General features: G+C 50.9%; 1 protein-coding gene across 1 annotated transcript in view; it reads left to right on the top strand.

Moving 5' to 3' along the window:
* The window catches only part of CD300LG (CD300 molecule like family member g), a 31,575-nt gene that overhangs the window by 923 nt on the left and 5,734 nt on the right, over positions 1-24,918 (top strand). Inside the window, exons 2-5 of the mRNA XM_055133925.1 lie at positions 8,120-8,455; positions 11,822-11,909; positions 13,108-13,220; positions 14,902-14,957. Of these exons, the coding sequence (XP_054989900.1) occupies positions 8,120-8,455; positions 11,822-11,909; positions 13,108-13,220; positions 14,902-14,957 (593 nt within the window). The remainder of the gene's footprint in view (positions 1-8,119; positions 8,456-11,821; positions 11,910-13,107; positions 13,221-14,901; positions 14,958-24,918) is intronic.

Genomic DNA, 24,918 nt, shown 5'->3' with positions numbered 1-24,918 from the left:
TTTTGTTTTGTTTTTGTTTACCCGGAGATGCTCAGGGGTAACTCCCGGCTCCTCACTCCTGGTGGGTTCCCGGGACCCTAAGGGTGGGGGGAGAGAACGCTGCTTGGCCACGTGCAACACAAGTGCCCTCTCCGCTGTACCATCTCTCTGGCCCTATTTTTATTTTTTATATTCAAAAATCAACATGTGTCTGAGAAGTGATATCAGCTGTTGACAATCTTTTTTTTTTTCCTTTGTGGGTCACACCCGGCAATGCACAGGGGTCACTCCTGGCTCTGCCATTACCCCTGGCAGTGCTCAGGGGACCATATGGGATGCTGGGAATCGAACCCGCGTCGGCCATGTGCAAGACAAACACCCTACCCGCTGTGCTATTGCTCCAGTCCCTGTTGACAATATTTTTTTTTAAAAAAATTAGTGGTATATGAAATGAGAGTGTATCTCATATAAGAAAGCAGCATCTTTTTTGTTTTGTTTTTGTGGCACACCCCAAAGATGCTCAGGGGTTACTCCTGACTCTGTGCTCAGGAATCACTCCTCGTGGGGCTCAGGAAACCATACGGGGTGCTGGGTATTGAACCCGGGCCGACCATGTGTAAGGCAAGCACCTTACCCACTGTACTATCATTTGAGTCCCAACAATTTTTGCCCCCAGTGGTGCCAGGGATTGAACCCAGAGTGTGGATCCACATGTCTGGTCCAGGACAACATCTTAAATTCAATAAAATAGGACATTATTCTCTACAGATGTGTCAGGGTCCTGGCCATTAGACCCCGGCAAACTGGAGTATGATCCCCCAGCCACCGGACTTACTCCCTATAGGAGAGGGAGTGGGAAGGGAAGAAGCCTCTGCCCTGTCCCCCTGCGCACCTCGGCCACCCTACCGCCGCCATCGAGAAAGAACCACGCAGAGAGGGGAGAGTTGGAGGTCAACACAACTCTCGTTTTATTAAGCTCAAATACCAATATTTAAAGAAGAAATTTTAGGGAGGAGTGGGTGGAATGGACAGCTGGTTATCAGCTCTGAAGTAAACATTTTGCTAGGCCCTTTACAGATGTTAATTGATGATTTATGTTCCCTCCTTCCAAGGCCGGGTATGCTTAGCTCAGACAAGCGGTGACTTTCAAGTTTTATCCCACTATCTCCTCGACCAGGGAGCCCTTCTGGGCGGAGTGCTGGCACAGGGCCTTGGGGCCCTGTTTGAAGAGAGCCTGTTTCTGTCTCTAAGGGCAGGGGATTTGGCCAGGGTCTCAGACTGGCTGCTGAGACCCCAACATCTCCCCCTTTTTGTTTTATAAGAGCCAGCTGCCGGGGGCCACCCGACAGCCTCACGCTGGGGCCTTAGGGGTCGGGCCTGTCTTAGGTTGCCTCCTCTGAGGTCTTACCCGTCTCTGGCTCTCCGACCCAGCGTTGTTCCCCGAGTGGTGGCTAGGTGACACACTCACACACTCCTTCCATGGCCACATGCACCCAGGCTGCATCTCCTGGCCGAGGGTCTGCAAGTTTACCTATTGCGTGGGTAAGCATTACCACAGCCCCGTATCGGGTTCTTATCATCTGAACAAGGCGGTTTACAATACATGGTCCAAGAGTTAGAAGTAACAACAGCAAAATGACCGGCCCAACCAGGGCAGACACAAGTGTGGTAAGCCAAGATGACATTCTAAACCATCTCTCAAATCTTCCTTCTTGTGCCTCACGCTCCCTTTTTCGCTTAGCTATCCCATCTCTCAGCTTAGCCATAGAATCACGTACAACTCCAGTGTGGTCAGCATAAAAACAACACTCTTCCCCTAATGCGGCACACAACCCCCCCTGCTGCAACATTAATAAGTCCAGTCCTCTCCTGTTCTGCAACACCACTTCTGACAGGGACGTCAGGGATTTCTCAAGATGACTGATGGAGGTCTCGTTCCTCTCCAAGTCTTCATCGATGGCCGCTCTAAGGGATGAGAATCCACTCTGCTGGGTCGCCAGTGAAGCGATACTGGTCCCGGCTCCTGCCAGTCCAATTCCAAACAGCGTGGCTATGGTTAGAGTGGATATCACCTCCCTCTTCTGAATGGGCTGATGGGTTACCTATAGGGGTAAAGAGTCTCCTTTATAGTAAAGGATTCAGGGCAATGATCCAAGAGCACTGTAACAGGAGTCTGGATACTAGAACAATTCTGCAGATATACTTTAAAGAGTTTTTACAACAATATGAATTGATTACAGTTTCTTTTCCTCAAAACACAACCTCAAACCTCCTTTACATCCATTATGTCCTGTAACTTTTCCATTTCAAAGCCAACTACATTTTGCTTTTCTACTTTTCACTGATGATATCTCCATACATTATCTTTCTGACTTAAGACATACATCTGTAGTCATCCCACAAGTTTAAATTCACTGAAACTGGTACAAAATGATATCACAAGTTTGGACACAAGTTGACAATCATCTTATTTAACATGGCAAAACTACTCTGCAGTCACAAACATTGTATCAGTTCTTATAGATTTAAAGATGCTCACAACTAAAGTTCTTACAACATGTATTAACCTGGAGACATTTTTAGAATTCTGATTTCTAGGAAAACACTTTTTAAGGATTAAAACACTCATAGATTACCATGAAACAGTAAGGATTTTACACTTGTGTACAAAATTCTCTGAGGTTCAGGATTAGGTTGGTACCGTAAATCCCAGACTAAGTCCTCAGGCCAATTCAGCCTGTCCTTCCCTATGGGGGTCCTTTGTCGCTGACTCTTCCTCAAATTTGCTTGTGATTTCCAGCTGAGATCTGTTTGAGGTTGAAGTTTGGAGGGTTGTGGAGTCTCAGGTGGTTTGAGGTCTATACCAGGAGGATGAAGTTTACTCCAGATGAAGCCATAGCAGGACCCAGAGTACATTAGTAGGTGTTTATCTGTCAAAATATAAGCATAGACTTTTCCTCCTACAAGGAGGTTTCCCACTATTTCTTTTTTGTGTGTCTGTCAGATTTTAATGCAAATATAAGAATCAATTGTTTCCCAATCCCATTCTCATTTATAAAGTTGCAAGAACCAGATACCTGGAAGAAGAGTTAACAAACTAAATTAGCAAGTCTTATCTGCTGGGTGAAGGTGTGATTAGAATTTACTGTTGAGGTTAGGGAGGGTCTGAAATACAGTCTTCAACTGAGGCAGGGCTGGCTGAGCTGGGAATGTACAATGCTGTGGCTTCAGACTATAGGGCTGACATCTGAAATTAACCCCTTAATAGCCTTTTGCTAAGTAGCTCTAAAATTTTTAGTTGCCAGTGCCGGTGAAAAGGCATACTTTTGAAAAATTTAATATATTTAATCTGAAGAGTGCAAGTCCTAACTGCTGGTGGGGGCTGGCTCCCCCTTTTTGTTTTAAAAGCTGGTTTTAGTGCAGCTCTTTCCGCAGGCCCTAGTTCAATAACATCTGCCAGCTCTCGTCCTCTCAGTGCTGAGGACAAGGGGGCAAGCTGTCCTGAGGAGATAGGGATACACACCCGGAGCCAGTTAATCTCTCCTAAGAGTCTTTGCAACTCAGGGAGAGAATAGGCTTCCTATACACTGAGCTGGGGTTTTAGAGGGGTGGCATGGTCGAGCCAGAGGGTAGTGCCAAGGATGGAAAAAGGTGCCAACTTTTGAAATTTATCAAAATTTCAAAATGTCTAAACCTTCTTTCAAGAGCTCCTGGAGTTTCTGATATGCTTGACTGACAACAGCCTCGTTGGGGCTCCCTATTATAACATCATTCATATAAATATAAAGAATTACATTAGTCATTTCTTGTATGGGTGTCAATAAGGATGCTACATACTGTTGGCAAAAGAGGGGCTATTTGCCATACGTTGGGGCAGTACTGTCCATTCATATCTCTCATCTGGGCCTGAAAAATTGGTGCTGGGGATTGAGAAGGCAAATTTTTCACAATCATTTGGGTGTAGGGGGATGAAAAAAAAAAAAAGCAGTCTTTTATATCAAGAACAGTTAGGAAGAGGCTACAATCGATGGCAGGGATCCAAGGCATTTCCCTCAATGGGATCCCCTGGATTCTCATTCGCTCATTTACCTTCCTAAGGTCCTGAAGCATTCTCCATTTCCCTGAGGCTTTTCAGATGACAAACACAGGGATGGTCCAGGGGCTAGTTGACTGCCTGAGATGCCCCTGGGTCAGTTGTTCTAACAATCCAATTCAGATGCAAACAAATAGACACATTTAGACAATAGTTCTTCTGCCTTAGTTATTTCAAATCATGAATTTTCTATACCAGATACTTTACAATAATACAAACATGCTTTCAGACACAGAAAAAGGCCTTTGGTTCTTACCAAACTTTGGTATTAGCGTAAGAAAATACTTGAACAGCCACTGTTTATGAAAACATGAAGAAACTTAATTTTAATGTCTTCTGTACCTCTATTGTTTATAAAATGGCTTCTTCTTCTTATTATTATTATTATTAAATTGGCTGAAGCTTGTAGGATAAAGCCTTATATTCTCTGAACTCCTATTTCACTTTAGTTTCTGGCTCTAATCCTGTAGCTTTTCTTAGATAGTACAGATACTGGAATTCAAAATAATTTCAACTATTAATGTTCTTCCAATAAGAAATTTAGATTGAAAATTTTAATTTCTTTGTAGGCGCCACATTCTGATTAGAAATCTTTGTTTAATCCTGATCTAACAAGTTCCAAAGATACCTAGATCTTTTAAATTGCTGGGCTTCATATCACTCTGACCTCCCTTGATTTTATTTGCCCAGGTCTAAGAATTGCTGACTTTAAACTAACTCTAACACTCGAGTGTTCCACAGACAGACAGACAGACAGACAGACAGATGGACAATAAACTGACTAAAATCACTACATGTACATGTGCACACATCAGCAGTTGATTGATCGATCTGATCCTTCAGAAAGGGCAGGGAGAAAACTGATAGACTGAGAAAGGAGGGGGCAGTCCCCAGGGCAAAGTGAGCCCTGTCGGCCGATTGGGAACATTGCTCCCCCGTTTCCCAACCTGGTCAGCCAGTTTCCTGCTTGTTAGAAATGGATCAAAAAAAGCGCTTTTGTTGATATAAGCCGGCAAAACCTTTTCAAAGTTGTTGAAACCTAAGGTGGTCAGATGCTAGCATTTTTCTTTCTTGGCCAAGACTAGTTTGAGGCAGGGAACTAGTATCTTCTTATCAGACATGGGGATAGGCTGCCTTAGTGACACACTTCTTTCCATTCTGGAAGGGGCTCCTCAATTCTAATCATAGTTCTATCTGCGGCTGAGTCTAGCTGTCCTTTGAACTCCTCGCCGCCAGCAGTATGGGTATCTTTGGTGGTGCCCCGCTGACAATGGGGATGCTAACATGCACACTGGTCTCCTTTCCCCCTTTTATTGACAAGCCTGGGGGTTGCCCCTTCTGTAGTTTATTCTGATTCTGCAAGGTTGTAGTTAGAACCTGGGTCTGCGTAGGGGACCCTGAATCTTGGGTAGCACATGTCCAATTATCTATGGGGCTGGTTTTCATGCCCGTACAAGCGGCCCTATGCTCTGTAGTTTGTTGCATTCCACCCCGGGGAGCCTCAGAGGGGCTTCCTCAAGCCGCCTCCAGGCTGATAACGCCAAGGCTCGAACCTGATCTTGATAAGGGTCCGGGATGGCTGCCTGCTGGGGGCCTGCGCTCCACTGATCTGCTGCCTGTATGTTATGGGGATGGGGGGTTGGGCAGCAGCATTGCGGTCTGCCTGCATGTGGCATTCTTCCTTAAAGAAAGCGCCCCATATTAAACTGCAGGCCAGGCTCCCCCCGGGTTGAACCGGGAAGGCCCAGAGGGGTTTCCAACAGTCCTTCTCCAGTCTTGGGTCGAAAGAGGGAGTAGAAGCTTCTTCTGGAGGGGTAGTGGGGTGAACAGGCTCAGGTCTATCTCCCCCAAGAATTTCTTCAGCTACTCATCTTCTATGTCCTGATCAGTAAGGGGCAGCCCTGAGACAGCTGCTTGTTTAGAATCTGGAGAGGCCCACTCTCCAGGCCACTCCTGGAAGCATGCTTTTAGATCTGCTACTGTTGCATGCAAACCTGGTGGGGGACTTCTGCCTGTTTTTTCTGTCTGTCCCCTAACAAGCTTTTCTACCTGATCCAGGTGTCCCAGGAGAAGAGGTCCCCAGTGGGAACCCACGGAGCCACCTCAAGGATAGTGCCCCAGATCTTAGCTGCCCTATCTTCAGAGAATTCTAGCCCCCGACTCTTTAGCAGATAACATAGGGCTTTCAGAGCCAGGTGATGCACCTTCTGAATGGAGTTGTCCATGATGTTAGGGAATCTAGGAGGGTCAAAAAGGTCAGGATAGAGGATGGCCCCTCTAGGAGACCACCAAGGCAAAGGAAAGAATACGGAGGAGAGAGACTCAGCAGCGCCCGCAATAAATGGTGACGGATGGAATGCTTATTTACGAGTTCCTGCCCGTTGCACAGTTTTTCTTCTGTGGGGGACTCGAGTTTATCTGGAACCCGAGGCTGTGACCCCCTCATCCTATCACGGGTGTCTTTTCTAGCGGCGAGCGCCCTGTGGCATTTAAGTGCTCGACCCGTGCCCGCGGGGAGAAAGGTGGTTGCTGCTGGCCTTTTGAAAATACACAGCAAGAATGAGACAATACAGAACAGATGCTAGGCACCCCATAGGCAGGGGGAGAAGCGAAAACAAAGTGAGAATTGACTGAAACAGTCCTGTCCCGAGGAGGACTCTTCTGATAGCCTGCCTTACTATCAGGGGGCAGAGCTTTAGCTCCAGTTGCATTCCCCTTCCAGAATTACCAGCCTGGCATCTCCAATGCAGTCGCCTATTTTACTGCATGGATTCGGGGTGGTCAGGGGATCATACCTTATTCCAGCGATGTCCTTGCTGTCCACGTCCACACCGTCCCTGTTCGTGGCGCCAGATGTCAGGGTCCTGGCCATTAGACCCCGGCAAACTGGAGTATGATCCCCCAGCCACCGGACTTACTCCCTATAGGGAGAGGGAGTGGGAAGGGAAGAAGCCTCTGCCCTGTCCCCCTGCGCACCGCGGCCACCCTACCGCCGCCATCGAGAAAGAACCACGCAGAGAGGGGAGAGTTAGAGGTCAACACAACTCTCGTTTTATTAAGCTCAGATACCAATATTTAAAGAAGAAATTTTAGGGAGGAGTGGGTGGAATGGACAGCTGGTTATCAGCTCTGAAGTAAACATTTTGCTAGGCCCTTTACAGATGTTAATTGATGATTTATGTTCCCTCCTTCCAAGGCCGGGTATGCTTAGCTCAGACAAGCAGTGACTTTCAAGTTTTATCCCACTATCTCCTCGACCAGGGAGCCCTTCTGGGCGGAGTGCTGGCACAGGGCCTTGGGGCCCTGTTTGAAGAGAGCCTATTTCTGTCTCTAAGGGCAGGGGATTTGGCCAGGGTCTCAGACTGGCTGCTGAGACCCCAACACAGATGAGAAAACTCAGAGGCCCAGAGAGGCTAAGTAACTTCCCAAGATTGCACAGTGACTCAGCGATAGTGCTGAGATTCCCACTACAAGTTCGCTGAACCTAGAAACAGATTTGTGTTTTGTTTTATTTATTTATTTATTTATTCGCTTTTTGGGTCACACCCAGCGATGCTCAGGGGTTACTCCTGGCTTTGCACTCAGGAATTACTCCTGTCAGTGCTAGGGGGACCATATGGGATGCCAGGGATTGAACCCAGGTCAGCCAAGTGCAAGGCAAACGCCCTACCCGCTGTCCTATCGCTTCAACCCCTGTTTTATTTTTTGCTTTGGAGCCACCCCTGGCAGTGCTCAGGGCTAACTTCTGACTTTGAGCTCAGGAATCACTCCTAGCGGGCTCGGGGGACCACATGGGGTGCCCAGGATCGAACCTGGGCCAGCTGCATACAAGGCCAATTGCCTTCCCCGCGGTTCTATCGTCTGGGTCCCCTGAAACTAGCGGGGCCCTAGCCACCCTGGGTTTGGGGCGGGGGGTTGCATCAGCCCTGTTCGAGCTTCCTGGTGGGGTGGCAGTGGAGAGCGTGGAGGGGAGAGCACTTAAGGGGAGGGGGCTGAGGGGAGCTTCGGGGTGTCCTGAATCCGGGCGTTGCCCGTCTGTGGTTTCAGGCTATGGAGCCCTGGTGGGTCCAAAGGAGATCAGCGGGTTCGAAGGGGACACGGTGTCCCTGCGCTGCACCTACGGGGACAAGCTGAAGAAGTTCCACAAATATTGGTGCCGGGGTGTGGGCTACCTGCTGAACCGCTGCTCTGGCACAGTCTACGCGACCCCAGATGGCCGGGAGACGACGGTGGGCAAGGTGTCCATCCAGGACAGCCGTCACGAGCGCACGCTCAAAATAACCCTACGGGGAATCAGCCTGCAGGACGCGGGGAAGTACTGGTGCGGGGTCCAGAAGCTGGGCCTCGACGACAGCGTCCCCATCTCTCTGCTGGTCTTCCCAGGTAAGGCCCGAGGGCCCCCCCACCCACCCGGTGCCTGGGCAGCGCTGCCCCCCACTGCTCGAGCGCCACCCTCCTGGGGTGTCTGGGCGGCTCAGGTGTAGTGAGGCTTGAGGCCCAGCTCTCTCCCGTTTTCTGTGGCTGCTGCTGGAGCTTTGCACAAAGTGTCACCAGCCCTGGTGACACGGGCCTTCCTCTCTTCCCTCTGCTTTCCCAGAGCTAGAAATGGCCGGGCATCAGCCTCTGGCTTGTGGCACTCAGGGTTTCTCAGGACCAGGGCCAGAGTATCTCTTAGGGTCTCCAGGACGTCCCACCCCTCACTGCCTGGAACTGAGGAGAAAGAAGCTAGAGAGGTCGAGGGTACCCGGGATTCAAACTCCGGTCGGTTCTGGCTTTGAGGCCTGCTCTAGCCCCTCTGGCAGCCCCAGCAACGGGACCGTCGCTTGCTCGGGCCCACCGCCAGATGGGTCTCTGTCCTGTGTCTTGATTTTAATTCAGGGAAATCTGTAGCACTGGAGCACTGTCTTCCCGTTGTTCATCAGTTTTCTCGAGCGGGCACCAATAACATCTCATTGTAAGACTTGCTGTTACGGTTTTTGGCATATCGAATACGCCACAGGTAGCTTGCCAGGCTCAGCCGTGAGGGCGGGATACTCTCGGTAGCTTGCCGGGCTCTCCGAGAGGGACAGAGGAATCGAACCCGGGTCGGCCACATGCAAGGCAAACTCCCTACCCGCTGTGCTATCGCTCCAGCCCAATTCAGGGAAATCAGCTCAATGAATAGTGACAGCAGCAGCCAAACCCACTCCCTGCAATCAGCACCAGTCCATGTCTCTTCCGGTTCTCACTGTTACCTGAGATTGAAGGACCAGAGCGACAGGACAGTGGGGAGGGCGCTTGCCTGGGCACGCAGCCAACCCAGGTCCAATCCCCGGTGCCCCACACAGTCCCCTGAGCACTGCCAGGAGTGAGCCCTGAGTACAGCACCAGGAGTAAGCCCTGAGTATCACTGGGCGTGCCCCCCCAAAAGGATTGAGGTGCAGTTGCCCGTATTCTTATTCTTTTGTGTGATAGAGATGTGGCCAGTGACTTCCTGTTGGACACCTTGACCTCCATCTCATGTCAGAGTATTTTTCAATACTTAGTGACTGTGATGTGTGTGTGGCGGGGGGAGGGGGAGCAGTTCACGGTGGCTGGGTCTATGGTGTTTGTGAGTTTCGGGGGGTGTCAGGTGCCCCACGCCAGGCCCATTACTAGGCACCCAGAGTTGAAACACAGGCTCACAAAATTCCTGAAAAGTTAACTGACAACGACTGATCAGCTCCCCCCTCCCACCCCCCCCCCCCCGTGGGTGGTAGGAGGCCTCAGGGGGTCTGAGAGACCAGCCCAGGAGTTGAGTTTCTCCTTTTTTTTTATCTTTTTGGGTCACACCTGTCAATGCACAGGGGTTACTTCTGGCTCATGCACTCAGGAATCACTCCTGGCAGTGCTCAGGGGACCATATGGGATGCTGGGAATCGAACCCGGGTCGGCCGCGTGCAAGGCAAACGCCCTACCCGCTGTGCTATCGCTCCAGCCCCCTGAGTTGCTCCTTTTGTCTCTGACTCTCCTTTGCCTGAAGGATCCCAGCAGTGAAACAAGCCCAGGAGAAGGAGAAAGATTGGGGAGGAAAAAGTGGCTGTGTGCTGGTTATTTGCAGACTATTTGATCATTTCCTGAGACCAGCGGGAGAGGATGAGGTGGGGGGTGGAGGGGAGGAACTGGAGCTCAAGCTGGCCCTGGGTCAAAGGTAGGCTGATGAATCGGGCTGGGGAATCGGGCAGCTGGCGTGGGCGGAAAAGTGGCCACACCAGGACACTGCCCACTGTGCTGGCCGCAGAAGCGAGGGGTCTCCGAGGGGTCCCAGCCTCTTGGGGAGACTCAGCAGGCCAGTCCGAGCCCCATCCCTGAATGTTGGCTTCACCGGTAGGGCACACGGGATGCAGAGGAAAAGGGGCTCTCTCCGTCCAGGAAGGCACGAGGGAGGCGGTGGCTGACGGAGGAGGTGACAGAGAGAAGTGTGTGAGGCGGAGAGGGTCTGTCCAACGCGGGGAGGCAGCGAGAGGCCTAGGAGCAGAGGGTGACCCTGCCGGGGACAGAGTCTGGGCACGGAAGGCCTCGGAAGCACGCGGAAAGCGTGCAGGGCGCTCAGTGGCACTCGGGAAGTGTGGGTTTGAATCTAAGGAAACGGGGAGCCACGGATGGTTCTGGAACACCGGATATGGCCATCTGGGGACAAGACCAGTATTAGTGTAAAGGGCAGGCTGCGGGAAGTTGAGGGGCAAGAGAAGCTGGAGCTGGGCGCGCGGAGGGAAGCCGGCAGGAGGGGGAGGTCCGTGGTCAGTGGTCAGCGATCAGTGGCCAGAGCCTGCCCCTGAGTGCTGAGGGGAGAAGGGGATGGAGCTGCCCCCAGCCGAGCCCGGCCAGTGAAAGAGACCGTTCAGAGATGGGGCAAGGACTTGGGGTGCAGGGGCGCACTGCTGGCCCCCACCCCCGGCCCTCAAGGCAGGAAATCAGGTCCTGGCAGCTCCCGGCTGCCCCTGAGACCAGCCTCTCCCTTTCCCCAGGTCCCTGCTGCCCCTCCCCCGCGCCCTCCTTCCAGCCTCTTACCACAAGGAGCCCCGGGCCCACGGCACACACTTGGCCCACTCAGGCCCCAGAACCGAGTGAGTGACGGGTCTGCCCCTCCTGGGCCATGGACCGCCCCCCCCACTCCAGTGAGCCCTGCAGGGCCAGACACGCCACCAGCCCCACTCGCTGCGGGGGAGCTTCGGGTTGAAGGCCGAGCAGGCCCCGCTGCTGCCCAGCCCCCTCCCACCCTGTGGTTGTTGAAGTAGGTGTGGGGGGTAGGGGGGGAAGCACAGAACTTTCCAGCAGGCGCAGAGGTGAGAGCTGGCCAGGACTACAGGGAAACGAAGGAAGGTCCCCACTACTGAGTGACCGCTAGGGGTGACCTCGCGGGGACTGGGGGGATTTTAGTTCCCCACAGAGAAGGTCATAGGCAAAGCCACAAACCTGCCCCCCCAACCCACAAAGTTCTGTGCCTGGGGGGCGCCTACTCCAACCTGCTTCTTCTGGGCCCCCTGGGAAGGAGGGCCGGGTCAAGGGTCGGAGGTCGGGGTCAGGGCCAGTGCTAAAGCTTTGCTTTTGGACTTGTAGCGTCTTCTGGTCGCCACCCAGCAGTCAGCACAGCCAAGACGGGGATCCCGGCCCCTCCGCTCGCAGGGGGCTCTCCTCCTGACCACGAAGGCACCTCCTCCCTGTCCCCCGGAACGTCTCCTTCCGCGGGGCCCTCTCCTCACGCTCACACCGCGGCCTCTCCTCCTGCAGGGACCTCCCGCCCCACCGCCAGACTGGACGACCCCTCGGCGGAGGACCCCCGCCAGGTCCCCAGCAGCAGCGGCAGCTCCAAGCCCAGGTGAGCCCCGGGGACCAGGGCCACCGCCAAGGGACTCCTGACCCCTCCAAGGCCTGGGCTCCTTCCTCCAGGCGACCACAGCCTGGGCCAAGGGCAGGGGGGTCACCCCTGTCACCGACACACCAGGACACTCCCACTGCCCTGAGTCAGAAGCCTGCGGGCTGAAGGGTGCCCGGGCCCACCCATCTCCCCACCCCAGCTTTATTAGGGACTCGTTCCAGCTCAGTCTCTTCTGCCTATGCCCTGGGCATGGGGATATGGACCCCGTTCCCCCGCCCCCCCCACCCCATTTCCCTTACCTGAGGGACTGGGTGACAACCAAGAGCTCCTGGCAGAGTCCACAGCTGAAGGTGGCACTGAAGCTTGGCCAGGGACCTGACGCCCCTCAAACTAGTGCCCACTCAGCTCCTGGCGAGCACCCAAAGGTGAGGCTGAACGCAGAGAACACCTGGAGCTCTCGGAGAAGCCCACCTCGGGGGCAGAGCGAGAGTACAGCAGGGAGAGCACTTGCCTTGCACGCGGCTAATCTGGGTTTGATCCCCGGCATCCCATAGGAGCACCGTCAGGAGTCATTCCTGAGTTCAGAGCCAGGAGTAACCTCTGAATTGGGCCGGGTGTGGCCCAAAACCAAAATCAAATCAATAAATCACTGTATCACTGTCATCCCGTTGATCATCGATTTGCTCGAGCGGGCCCAGTAACGTCTCCATTCGTCCTAGCCCTGAGATGTTAGCAGCCTCTCTTTACTCGTCCTTCCCAACGGTGCCACATTAGAGGCTCTTCAGGGTCAGATTTGCCAGGCTCTCCCCCTTGCGGGCAGTAAACTCTTAGTAGTGTGCCAGGTTCTTTAAGAGGGAGAACTAGGCTACCAGATGCTTCCCGGAGCTTGGCGTTATAGTCTCTGGATGTTAGCCATTGATGAGATTACACGGCGCCAGGGGCAATTTCTGGGTGTGACTGCCTAGCTACTGGAAAATGGGGCATCTGGGTGGAAGAGGCCCAGTCCCCATTCGAGCAGCCTTGGAGATCTCGGCCCCGGGTCCCACGTACCTGAGTTTCTCTGCCGGTTCCTTCATGCATGAGGCTCGTCCGAACGAGCTTAAATAATGAATAATCAATAAATAATAAATAATAAAATTAATTTATAAAGAGAAGGCCAACTCAGGTACCAGCCCTGCGCCCCCCGTGTCGCCCACAGGACACTGGTGCCCACGGCCCGCATGCTGGCGCCGGTGCTGGTGCTGCTGTCTCTGCTCCTGGCCACGGGCCTGGCCGCGCTCGCCCGCTGCATGTTCCACTGGAGGAAGGAAGGTGAGGGGTGAGGGCGGGAGCGGGGCGCAAGCGGGCCACGACCGATAACTCGAACTCGGTCCCATGGCAGCGCCTCCAAAGATTCCCAGCCCTTTTCCATCCATAGATTCAAACCCCAACTCTGTAGTCTCAGACAGAAGTCACCTAACTTCCCTCAGCCTCAGGCCCCCAGAAAACAGACTCGCAGCCGCCGGTGTAATATAAAGCGGCAGCCACCCCAGAAAAGGCAAAGCAAGGGCCCCGAGCGGGAGCTGCATTGCCTGCTTGCAGCAAATCAGGTTTGTTCCCAGCATCCCGTCTAGATTCCCCAAGCCCGTCAGGAGTAACCCCTGAGCATCGCAGGTTGTGGCCCCAAAACAAAAACAAAACAAAGAAGGAAGGAAGGAAGGAAGGAAGGAAGGAAGGAAGGAAGGAAGGAAGGAAGGAAGGAAGGAAGGAAGGAAGGAAGGAAGGAAGGAAGGAAGGAAGGAAGGAAGGAAGGAAGGAAGGAAGGAAGGAAGGGAGGGAGGGAGGGTGGGAGGGAGGGAGGGAGGGAAGAGGGAGGGAAGAAAGGGAGGGTGGGAGGGAGGGAGGGAGGGAAGAGGGAGGGAAGAAAGGGAGGGAGGAAAGGAATGAACGAAGGAAGAAAGTGAGAGAAAGAAAGTGAAAAAGAAAAAGAAAGAAAGAAAGAAAGAGAGAGTGGGGGCTGGAGCAATAGCACAGCGGGTAGGGTGTTTGCCTTGCACGCGGCCGACCCAGGTTCGATTCCCAGCATCCCATATGGTCTCCTGAGCACTGCCAGGACTAATTCCTGAGTGCAGAGCCAGGAGTAACCCCTGTGCAACGCCGGGTGTGACCCAAAAAAGTAAAAAAAAAAAAGAAAGAAAGAAGAGAGAGAGAGAGAGAAAGAAAAAGAGAGAGAAAAGAAAGAAAGAAAGAAAGAAAGAAAGAAAGAAAGAAAGAAAGAAAGAAAGAAAGAAAGAAAGAAAGAAAGAAAGAGAGAGAGAAAGAAAAAAGAGAGAAAGAAAGAAAGAAGGAAAGAAAGAAAGAAAGAAAGAAAGAAAGAAAGAAGAAAGAAGAAAGAAAGAAAGAAGAAAGAAAGAAAGAAAGAAAGAAAGAAGGAAGAAGGAAGGAAGGAAGGAAAGAAAGAAAGAAAGAAAGAAAGAAAGAAAGAAAGAAAGAAAGAAAGAAAGAAAGAAAGAAAGAAAGAAAGAAAGAAAGGAAGGAAAGAAAGAAGGAAAGAAGGAAAGAAAGAAAGAAGGAAAGAAGGAAAGAAAGAAAGAAAGAAAGAAAGAAAGAAAGAAAGAAAGAAGAAGAAAGAAAGAAAGAAAGAAAGAAAGAAAGAAAGAAAGAAAGAAAGAAAGAAAGAAAGAAGAAGAAAGGAAGGAAGAAAGGAAGGAAGAGAAAGAAAAAGAGAGGCGGAGGCAGAGGCAGCGAGTGGAATGAGCTCTAATCACACCCTGGTTCCCATCTGTCAGAACAACTTTGAAAATTCCTGCCCTACATTCCACTTCCTTCTTGAGGCTTCCAACCTGTGCCAGTCTCCCCAAGGGGACTAAGCCGCCATCCCCGGCCCATCCCTCAAGGCTGAGCTGGGGGAGGTGGGGAAGGGGGTCTCTGAGCTGGGGGGGCGCTTCCGAGCCCCTGGGAGTGGCCCGCCCCTCCTCCTGGCTCAGGGTCTGGGGGCTCCTTTCTCTTTCAGCCGTGCTGGAGGACTCACCAAAGGACACGGATGAGAAAGTGCAGCTGTCACACATGGTAAGGAAGGCATGGCCGGGGCCGGGACCCCTCTTCCCTCCCCACCCCTGCAAGCAGGGTGTTCTTCCCACTAGAGGGAACCTATAGGAGCCCCCAAGCCCCAGGGACATGCCCCCCTGGTTCCATCCCCTCTTCCCAAAGAGAGCTTCGCACTCACCTAGCCGGGTTTCCTGTAAGGCTGGGGCGTCCCCTTCCAGGACACCGTTGAAAAAATAGACTCCCTGCAGAAACGTCCTAGGCGGATCCAGGATCTGGGGTTTTTCTGTTGTTGCTGTTCGTTTGGGGTTTGGGGCCACCGCTGGTGGTACTCGGGGCTTACACCTGCCTCCGTGCTCAAGAATCACTCCTGATGGGGCCCAAGGGTGCCAGGGATCAAACTTGGGTTGGCCACGTGCAAGGCAAGGCCCTATCTGCACAGCCTGACTCAGGCCCTGTTTATTTTGAGGCTACGCCCGGCTGTGCTCAGGGCTTACTCCTGGCTCTGTGCTCAGGGATCCTCCTGGCCTTGCTGGCGGATCGATCATGTGTGATATTGGGGTTTGAACTTGGGTCAGGCGCATGCAAAGCCAATTCCCTCCCCACTCTACTCTCTCTCTGGTCCCGGGGGCCTGAATTTTTAAACTCTGACCCACCGCATCATGGACTCTGAGAACTGCAGGCTGGAGCATATATTTGCAGAAGAGGAAACTGAGGCACCAAGGGGGGGTGTCCAAACAGAGGCAGAACCCGGGTTTCTCGGCGCCCATCTCTCCTCTTCCAGAACACCCAGATGCTTGCTCGAGCTGCCCTGGCTCTGAGGCCAAAGTGGCGTAGCTGTCCCAGACCCAGGCTGAGGGTGACCCAGGCTGGGGACATGGCCGCGAGGTCCCCGTGCCTTTCTCCTGGAAAGGGTGACCACCCCGAGGCTACCTGCGGGTCGGCCCTTCCCAGGGACACTCCTCGGATCATGGCGGGATCACATCATGGTCAAGGTCAGGAAACGGGGCCCCACCTGCCCGCACGGCCCCTCCGGGGCATTTCCGGAGGCGCCTCCTCTGGCTCCCGCAAATATGGGCAGGAAAGGAGGGCTGCCATCACCTTCTTTCCTGGCGCCACCGAGGACAAAGGACGCGGGCTGCCCCCACCCCAGGGAGGGGCCGGGGCGGAATGGGGTCCCGGGCCTTCGAGTAGGAAGCAGCTGTTGTTGTCTCAGGAAACGGCAGCGGCCTGAATGAGGGAAAGGTCACAGTGAAGGCTGGGGAGGGGGCAGCCGCGGGGCCTGCGGGGCCCGGAAACCCTCCAACGGTGCAGCCGAGGCGCCCCCTCTCCTGGGCAGCTGAGGGGGGTATAGTCGAGCTGCAGCCCCCTGGGCTCCCCGCAGTGTCTGTCCCTGCCCAGCGCCCAGCACTAAGGGGCCACGCTTGGAAGCGGGGGTGGCCAGGCCACCCGGGAGGACACCTGGACTTCTTGCCTGACCCCACACCGTCCCTGCCCACGGCGGGCCAGAAAGGGCACAGTCCAGCTGGCAGAGGAGCTGGGGAGGCCCTTGCCGAGGAAGGATGAAGCGGGGGTCCCCGTGGGGTCCCCGAAGCCTATAGGGCAGGCCCGTGTGCTATCGGCTCCTTTTCCCTTCCGGCTGCTCTGCGGTCGTGAGTGGAAGCTGGAGGCACAACGGAAACGTTTGGGCTTCCCTCAGCCCACATCCAGATCAAAGATGGCAAGGGACCCCCCACCAACATGCTCTGCAGCAGACCCCAGGGGGCGGGGACTTGCAGGAGCACGAAGAGGGGTGACAGAGACAGCACCGAAAGGCAGCAGCTCCAGGATCAACCCTGAGCACCACATGGACCCCTGAGCACTGCTGGGAGTGACCCCCATGCTGGAAATAGCGACCCCTCCATCTCCTAACCTGACATCACCCTCCATCTCCTAACCTGACATCACCCCCCCGCAAAAAAAAAAAAAAAAAAGCCTTCAGAAGAAAGTTTCAGGGATCAGACAGCATTTCCCTCTCTAGAAAGTTCTCACAGCAAATTCCCATTTATAAAGGATCCCCCAAATACACACGCGTGTGCACACACACACACGCACGTTTAACTTCAATGGGAAGATCACTATGTACTAAGCTGTTCTGAAGCAGAGGGCAAGGTCATGGCCCCCTAACTTCATCACACAGCATCATTGCTGCTGTTCTAGACTATTCTAGAGTATTCCACGCTGCTGCTGAGCGTTTGCCTGTCCACCTTTGTCCCGTCCCGCGGGACTAAGTTATTCCAGGGTCTGAAGAGGCGCTACCTGAAATAGCAAGGGCGAGAAAGAAGAGGGAGACCAAGCAAGGAACTGTTGTCAAGGTCTCGTTTATTGAAGGAAAGTATACAGAATATATAGGCTGAGGGGCAAGGCTTTTGCGAGGGGGTCAGGGTGGATCACGCGGGGCATTCGCGGGGCATTTGCGTAAGGGGGATCAGCAGACTGGAACATGATATGCCTGTCATCTTTGTGGGTTTCGCCCTTGGTACAGGATGTCTGTTTCATAATACAATATCTTGGTGGGCACTCCCTGTCTGGGGAAATGGCTAAGTTCTCCTTTTCCCAGGGTCCCGGTCCCCCACATCTCCCCCTGTGTTTTTATATATGAAAAAATTGAGGGCTACTGAGAGCCGCCTGGGTAGGTGAGGTGCCGTGTCTTAGGCTATGTAATGTGCCTCCAGACCCGAGGGGGCAGGGGCTCTGTCTTAGGCTATGTGAGGGGATTCTTACTCTTGCCGTCACTGTGCTCTTATATGTGGTGCTTGGTTATTTTTCTGCCAGCCGCCCCCGAGGTGAAGCTAAGGGGAGGTTGCACAGGGTAAGCGCTTAGTGAAAATGTGATGGGGACTCAAGAGGTAAGGCCTCACACTACTCCCGTCATGGAAACCCCTTGCTGCTCCTACTCGGGTCTGGCGTTACACTATTTCCCATCATAGGCTAACCTCACAGCTGACCCGGAGTGGGAGAGGGGGTGTCAGGGTGCCGTATCCCTGGGAAATGAGCCCAGAACCTATGGTACCAAGGGGACCCTAATCTCTCAGCTAGAGGGGAGAAGTTGAGCCGGTCTGTCTCTGGGACTTGGTCAGGAACTCCCTCTTCCAGAGGCGGAATTGGTCCAAGGCGATGATAGTGAACAGCAACCGTGCTTCTGGTAGCCGAGTCGATCTGCGACTTAATAAAAGAGGTTAAGCGACTAAAGGCCCAAGGGCCAAAGGATAGTAGTATCAGGAGACCCACGAGGGGTCCCAAAAGACTAGGCAGTAACGTGGACAGCCAGGGTGAAGTGGAAAACCAATTTTGATACCATGACTCCTGTTTTTCTCTAGCCCTTTTTCTTTCTTCCAGGCTCCTTTTGACTTTATTAATGCTATCCTGTACTAGACCTGTCTTGTCTGCATAAAAACAGCATTCCTCTTTAAGGGCCACACAGAGTCCGCCCTCTTGTAAAAAAACCAAATCCAAACTCTGCGGTTTTGTAAGACTACTTCAGAGAGGGAAGTTAAAGAGTCCTTTAGATCTTGCAGCCCTTTCTGCAGTTCCTGAATGTCTCTGTCTACAACCTGGCTGAGTTGATTGTACTGCTGTTTGGAAGTAATTAGGGAGGCAATGCCAGTGCCAGCGCCTGTAGCGCCTAGTCCCCTAGTTCTAAGACAACAGCTAGGGTTATTGCTGTGAGTGGTTCTCTTTTGTGGTGGGGTAAGACTGCCCCTTTTTCCCAAAAAACTGAGAAAATCCTCAGGGTCATGAATGGAGAGCCTGGGAAACAGGTGGACCAGGACGCAGTAGTCTCTGGTGCGCAAGAAGGCACTGGTCTCGACATGAGTGGTGAGGCCAGCAGAGCAGGCAAAGTAAGACTCAGGCGGGGCCGAGACATAGGTGAAAGAGGCGTCCATGCGCTGGGAGACATTACAAATGTCCTGCAATTCAAAAGGAGGGAGCATTTTGGGTCCTAGGAGACAAAGACCTGCACCATGGACCTGACCTAAGGTAAGGCTGTGGTCCTCATCTGGGGCCCATCTCAAGGCCGCGGGGTCATTGGTGAATAAGACCTGAGCAAAGATTGCAACACCCTCATAAAAGGGGGGTCTTGGGGAAAAGCAAATCCAGCATTGCTCGTATTGGGCTGAATGGGTAGCATGAAGGGCTTCAACAGATGCATTCACCATTTCCAAAATTAGTTCAGAGGAGGAAGGGCTCCCTTCAGGAAGTGTGGGGCGAAAGTATGTGGGCATAGGCTCGGCAACTGCTGGTAGGGCGTTCACCGGAGGGGGAGAGGGGTGTGGGTGTTCTCGGGAAGGGGGGTGAAGGGCTGGGTTAGGCCCGATAGCCGCTTTATGTAGGCTGGGAAGCTCTTTAAGAAGACGGATACTAAAAAGCAGACCATAGTCCCTATAGGACATGTAGAGGAGCAGTCCCCATTGCAGGTCTCGAGAACTAAGCCAATCATGTTGTCTGCCACTGGCTGTGAAAGAAATGACAATGGGGTTACATCAGCCACTGGCGGGGCTCAAGTGGTCACATGGGGTTCCGGGAAATCTGCTGAAACTCCAATTTGGCACGCGATTGGAGGGGCTGTAGCCTGGGGGGCGTTTTACAGTGATGAAGTCCCAGGAGGAGGAGGGGTTCCAGTACTTAGTGCCAGTGGTTTTGCAACCCCAAGAGGCACAAAAATAGTCAGAGGCCTGGCTGCATTTATGTGAGAGCGAGCAGTCTCGATGGGGGCCTGGACACACATAAAAGTCAGTGTGAGTTAGCTCTGCTCGTCTAGCGTAGTTGGTACAGCCAGGTATGTGGGAGTAGTGATCAAAAATGTTAGGGGTCCTATCCAGGGGCCAGAGATATTCATGGGTGCCCCAGTCAGAGCTGGCTCCTAGGGCCAGCTGACACAGGTCCACTCTAAGCTCGGGCCAGTGGGGTTGAGTGCCAATGGAAGAGGAGGCGCAGACAGTATTGCCTGCTTAGACTGAGGCGGAAGCTGGCGATGCCCAAGCAAAAAATAGCCAAGTCCATAAAAACAGCATCCGAGGCAGGTCCATGATGTCTCCTGTAAGAGAACAGAAAAGTCTCTCTCAGGGGTGGTTTCCCCTGGTTCAATAATATAATTTAACTAATCTTGTGGGGAGTCACTTGACTCCTGAGGTTTGTTATATAATTTTACCAATCTCTCAGGGAGCCATCTAGCACCCTGATTTTTGTTGTCATATACACAGACATGTCCTTTTCCCCAAATGAGGGCGGGGTCAGGGCCGTGCCACGAACCGGTGGCAGGGTCTTTCCAGAGTATTTGAGCATAATTATCCTTAGAGGAGGGGTGCCACAGGCGATCGGCCGCCGAGCGACCGGCGTCATCCAGTGTAAGGAAATTCAGGACGAACAGGGCATGAGAAAGCAAGAGGCGAGAATTGCCCTTGAAGGTGTACAATGTCTCCTGAGCTTGCAGCTTTAGGAGAGTGTTTTTGAGTGGCTGGTGGGCACGTTCAACAATGCCTTGACCCTGGGGATTGTATGGAATGCCGGTGTCATGTTTAATTCTTAATCGAGCACAAAAGTCTTTGAATTTTTGGCTTGTATAACCAAGACCATTATCAGTCTTAATAATCTTGGGCTGTCCCATTATTGCAAAAGTAGACAGCATGTGGGTAATCACATGTTTAGTAGTTTCTCCTGCTAGTGCTGAAGCAGAAAGGGATCTGCTAAAGGTATCAACAGTAACATGAACATATTTAAGCTTGCCAAAGGTGGGGATATGAGTAACATGCATCTGCCAGAGTTCACCAGGGATAAGCCCTCTGGGATTGACGCCATAGTGAGGTTCAGGTATGAAAGGTAGGCAGGTCTTGCAGCCTTTAACTATAAGCCGGGCTTGCTCTCTAGTAATGCCAAACATCTGGCGTAATGTGGAGGAATTTAAATGATGAAGGGCATGGAATGATGACACGCCTCTTTCGCATCCTTGAGTGAATCAGGAGTTAGTGCTAGAGCAACAAGGCGCGTGGCTTTATCTGCCAAATCATTGCCCTGTGACAAAGGTCCGGGTAAATCAGAGTGTGCACGAATGTGCCCAACAAAGAAAGGGTGGGACCGACAATGGATGCATTTTTGAATGTCAGAAAACAACTGGAAAGTAGCAGAGGATGGTTGAATGGAAGGAACCGTTTCCAAAACAGTTAATGATCTAACAACATACTGGCTGTCTGAGAATAGATTAAATGCTTGTAAAGGAAACATTTGAAAAACTTTAAGAGCTGCAAACAATTCCACTAACTGAGCAGAGGAAAAGGGAGTTTTGATGGGATATGCCCTACCATGGACGACGTAAGCAGCTATCCCATTTTGTGAGCCATCAATAAACAAGGTTAGGGCCCCAGGGATGGGTCTCGAGACGGTGTTTTTGGATATAATAAAAGGGGTAGTCTTAAGAAATTGTAAAAGCTTGTCCCTGGGCAGGTGTGTGTCAAACTGACCCTGATAGCTAGACAACAAGACTGCCCAGTCGTCATGACGGCTCTGTAGCCATCCAATTTGGTTTTTTTTTTTTTTTAGGAAAAGTATTTTATTTTCCTCTTGTATTTGCTTTAAATCTTGCTTTACAAAGTTATGAAGTTCACAGCTTTATACGCTATTTGCTTATAAACATTTTTGCAGTCGGGTGTCATCTAATTTCATTCTTCCAATTTATGTTCCATAAAACAAAAAGCAGATCACACAGTGCTGGAACAGTTCAAGGCATGTTTCTCATAAGCAAGAAAAAGATCTTCAACAGTTTCTTCTTCAAGACTCCTCCCAGCCCTGTTCTGTGGGGCCACCACCTCCAACCCTTCAGCAGCTCTGGGGAACCAAGAGTCACATGACCAAACAGAGCTGCATCCTTGGGGTGCTGTTAGAGGTGAGATTAGAGGCAGCTGCTGCTTACACTAGGAGTCACTTCCATGTGCATATGCAACTTAGTACAGCCCCAATCACCTGTGGCACAGGTTCTGTTCCCACCCACTATACAGCTTCTCTGAAATCCTGAGGACGCTGATGCCTGGGGCAGTAGCCATCCAATTTGTTCTTTAGAATAAGGGGTGATAACAATGTCAGGGTCACGCCCGAAATATCTGACGGCAGTTTTTAATCCAGAAAAGATCTATTGTCCCACTAGCAGAGGATAAGGAGGCAGAACCTTGGAAAAGGACGCAGGCATATGAATCCACATAAGGGGTTTGTTTTTCCTGCCACAGCAGGCCAGAAGGCGAGTAAGGGGATGTGAAAATAATGAGATATAGGACTTTGGAAGGGTGAAAATAGCCGCAACTCTGTTGAGCAATGATGGTTTCGACCAGTTTCAGGGCTTCCTCAGCCTCTACAGAGAGGGACCGAGGTGAAGTAGGATCTGGGTCGCCACAGAGTATGTCAAATAGAGGTTTAAGTTCCCCGGTAGTTAATTTTAAGTAAGGTCAAAGCCAATTTATATCCCCTAATAATTTTTGAAAATCATTTAGGGAAGTGAGAGAAGACCGTCTGATCTGAATTTTCTTTGGGTGTATGAGGGAGGGGTCAAGCTGGAAACCCAAAAAGAGGAACGGATACTGAGTCTGGATTTTGTCTGGGGCGATAGTAAAGCTGCGGTTTTGAAGGGCTAAAACTGTTTCTTGCACAACCTGCTGCACTTCTGCAGGGGGAGCTGCAGCAATCAGTAAATCATCCATGTAATGAATAATATATGCAGAGGGAAAAAGCACCCTAAAGGGATCAATAGTTTGGGCTACATAGCGCTGGCAAAGAGTAGGGCTATTAGCCATGCCTTGCGGAAGGACCTTCCACTGAAAGCGAGGGTTGGGTCCTATATGGTTAGTAATCGGGACTGAAAAAGCAAAGCGTTTGCAATCCTCGGGGTGTAGGGGAATGGAGAAAAAGCAATTTTTTATGTCTATGATTATTTCTTGAAAGCCTGAGGGTATAGCAACTGGAGTTGGGAGTCCAGGTTGTAACGCACCCATAGGTTGCATGGTCTTATTTACACTCCTAAGGTCTTGCAACAACCTCCAAGTCCCATTTTTCTTTTTGATTACGAATATGGGGGTATTCCAAGGGGAAGTAGAGGGTTCAAGGTGGCCTAAGCATAATTGCTCCTGCACCAGCTCACAGGCTGCCTTGACCTTTTCTAGGGGCATGGACCACTGATCAATCCAGATGGGTTTATCAGATTTCCAGGAGATTTTGTCAGCCTGGAGTGCAGGGGAATGGGTGGATCCAGGGAAAATCTTTAAAAACTCCCAAACTGACATCTGAGATTAACCCCTTACAACCCTAAGCTAAGTAGTTTTAAAAATTTTAGTTACCAGAAGTCTTGGAGATCAAATAAAACAATAAGTTTTTCAACCAATTTTGCAACTCTAGAAAATAATATTTTAAACTGAAGCATTATCTTTGAACCTGTTTTCATAGATCACAATTATTTCAACTCACAAGATTCTCTAGGTCAAATAATTCTAATCCAGTGCAGATACAAATATATACATTGGTATAATAGCATAAGACCTTTGGACCATCAATTTTTGTGAAACACAGTAAAACCTTCTTTGACTTAATTTTGGTAGTTTTTGTACTTTAGTTCAAATCATGAGCTTTCTAACTTTAACAATTCTTCAATACAAACATGCTTTCAAACACAGAAAGAGCACTTTGGGTATATATATATATATGTATATATATACACACATATATATACATACATACACATACATATACATATACATGCACACATACATACACATATACATACATATACATATTTTAACCAAACTTAGATAATAACATAGAAAAAAATTTTGGATTGTCAATTTATGGAAACATAAGAAAACTTTGTTTATTTTGAGGGTTTCTGTACCTTTGTTGCTTGAAAAACAGCTAAATTCTTCATTAAAATTGGCTGAGGCTTGCAAGATAAAGTCTTGCACTTTCTGAATTCTTATTTCACTTTTTAGTTTTCTGGCTCTAGTTCTGTAGCTTTTTCTAGATAGTACAGATACTGGAATTCAAAAGAATTTCAACTGTTAATAACTATTAATGTTCTTCCAATAAGAAATTTAGATTAAAACTTTCAATTTCGTTGTAGGCACCACATTCTAATTAGAAATCTTTGTTTAAACCTGATCTAAGAAGTTCCAAAGATACCTAGATCTTTTAAATTTCTGGGCTTCATATCACTCTGATCTCCCTAGATTTTGTTTGCCCAGGTCTAAGAATTACTGACTTCAAACTAGCTCTAACACTCGAGTGTTCCACAGACAGACAGACAGACAATAAGTTCACTAAAAATTAGTTCACTAAAAACATTACACGTACATGTGCACACGTCTATAGTTGATCTTTAGATCTGACCCTTCAGAAACGGCAGGGAGAAAACTGACAGACTGAGATAGGAAGGAGCAGTCCCCAGGGCAAAGTTAAGCCCTGTCGGCCGATTGGGAATATTGCTCCCCGTTTCCCTGCCTGACCAGCCAGTCTCCTGCTTATTAAAAATGGGTCAAGAAAGCGCTTTTGTTGCTATAAGCCGGCAAAACCTCTTCAAAATTGTTGAAACCTAAGGTGGTCAGATGCTAGCATTTTTCTTTCTTGATCAAGACTAGTTCTGAGGCGGGGAACTAGTATCTTCTTATCAGACTTGGGGACACAGAAATGAAAACACAGGACAAAGGGATTCAACCTTCCACCAGTGACTATCTTCACTGGGAGGCTGTTTCTGCCAACTCGACAGAAATGAGAACACAGAAAGGAAAGGGCCACTGGTAGGCTGTTTCTCTAACTCGACGGAAATGAACAAGAAGGGTGGGGGGACGGGGACACTCATAACAAACCACACAGATGCATGTCTGGCCGGTGAGGAACTTAGCCATAGTGGATCAGCCTGAGAGGTGACTTGCGGCCAGTGTCTAAACCAGCACCACCCTAGACCATATGTTCCTCG

This window comes from Sorex araneus, chromosome 3 (assembly GCF_027595985.1).
Source record: "Sorex araneus isolate mSorAra2 chromosome 3, mSorAra2.pri, whole genome shotgun sequence".
NCBI classification, from domain to species: Eukaryota; Metazoa; Chordata; class Mammalia; order Eulipotyphla; family Soricidae; genus Sorex; species Sorex araneus.
This window is presented reverse-complemented; position numbering and strand designations above follow the sequence as displayed.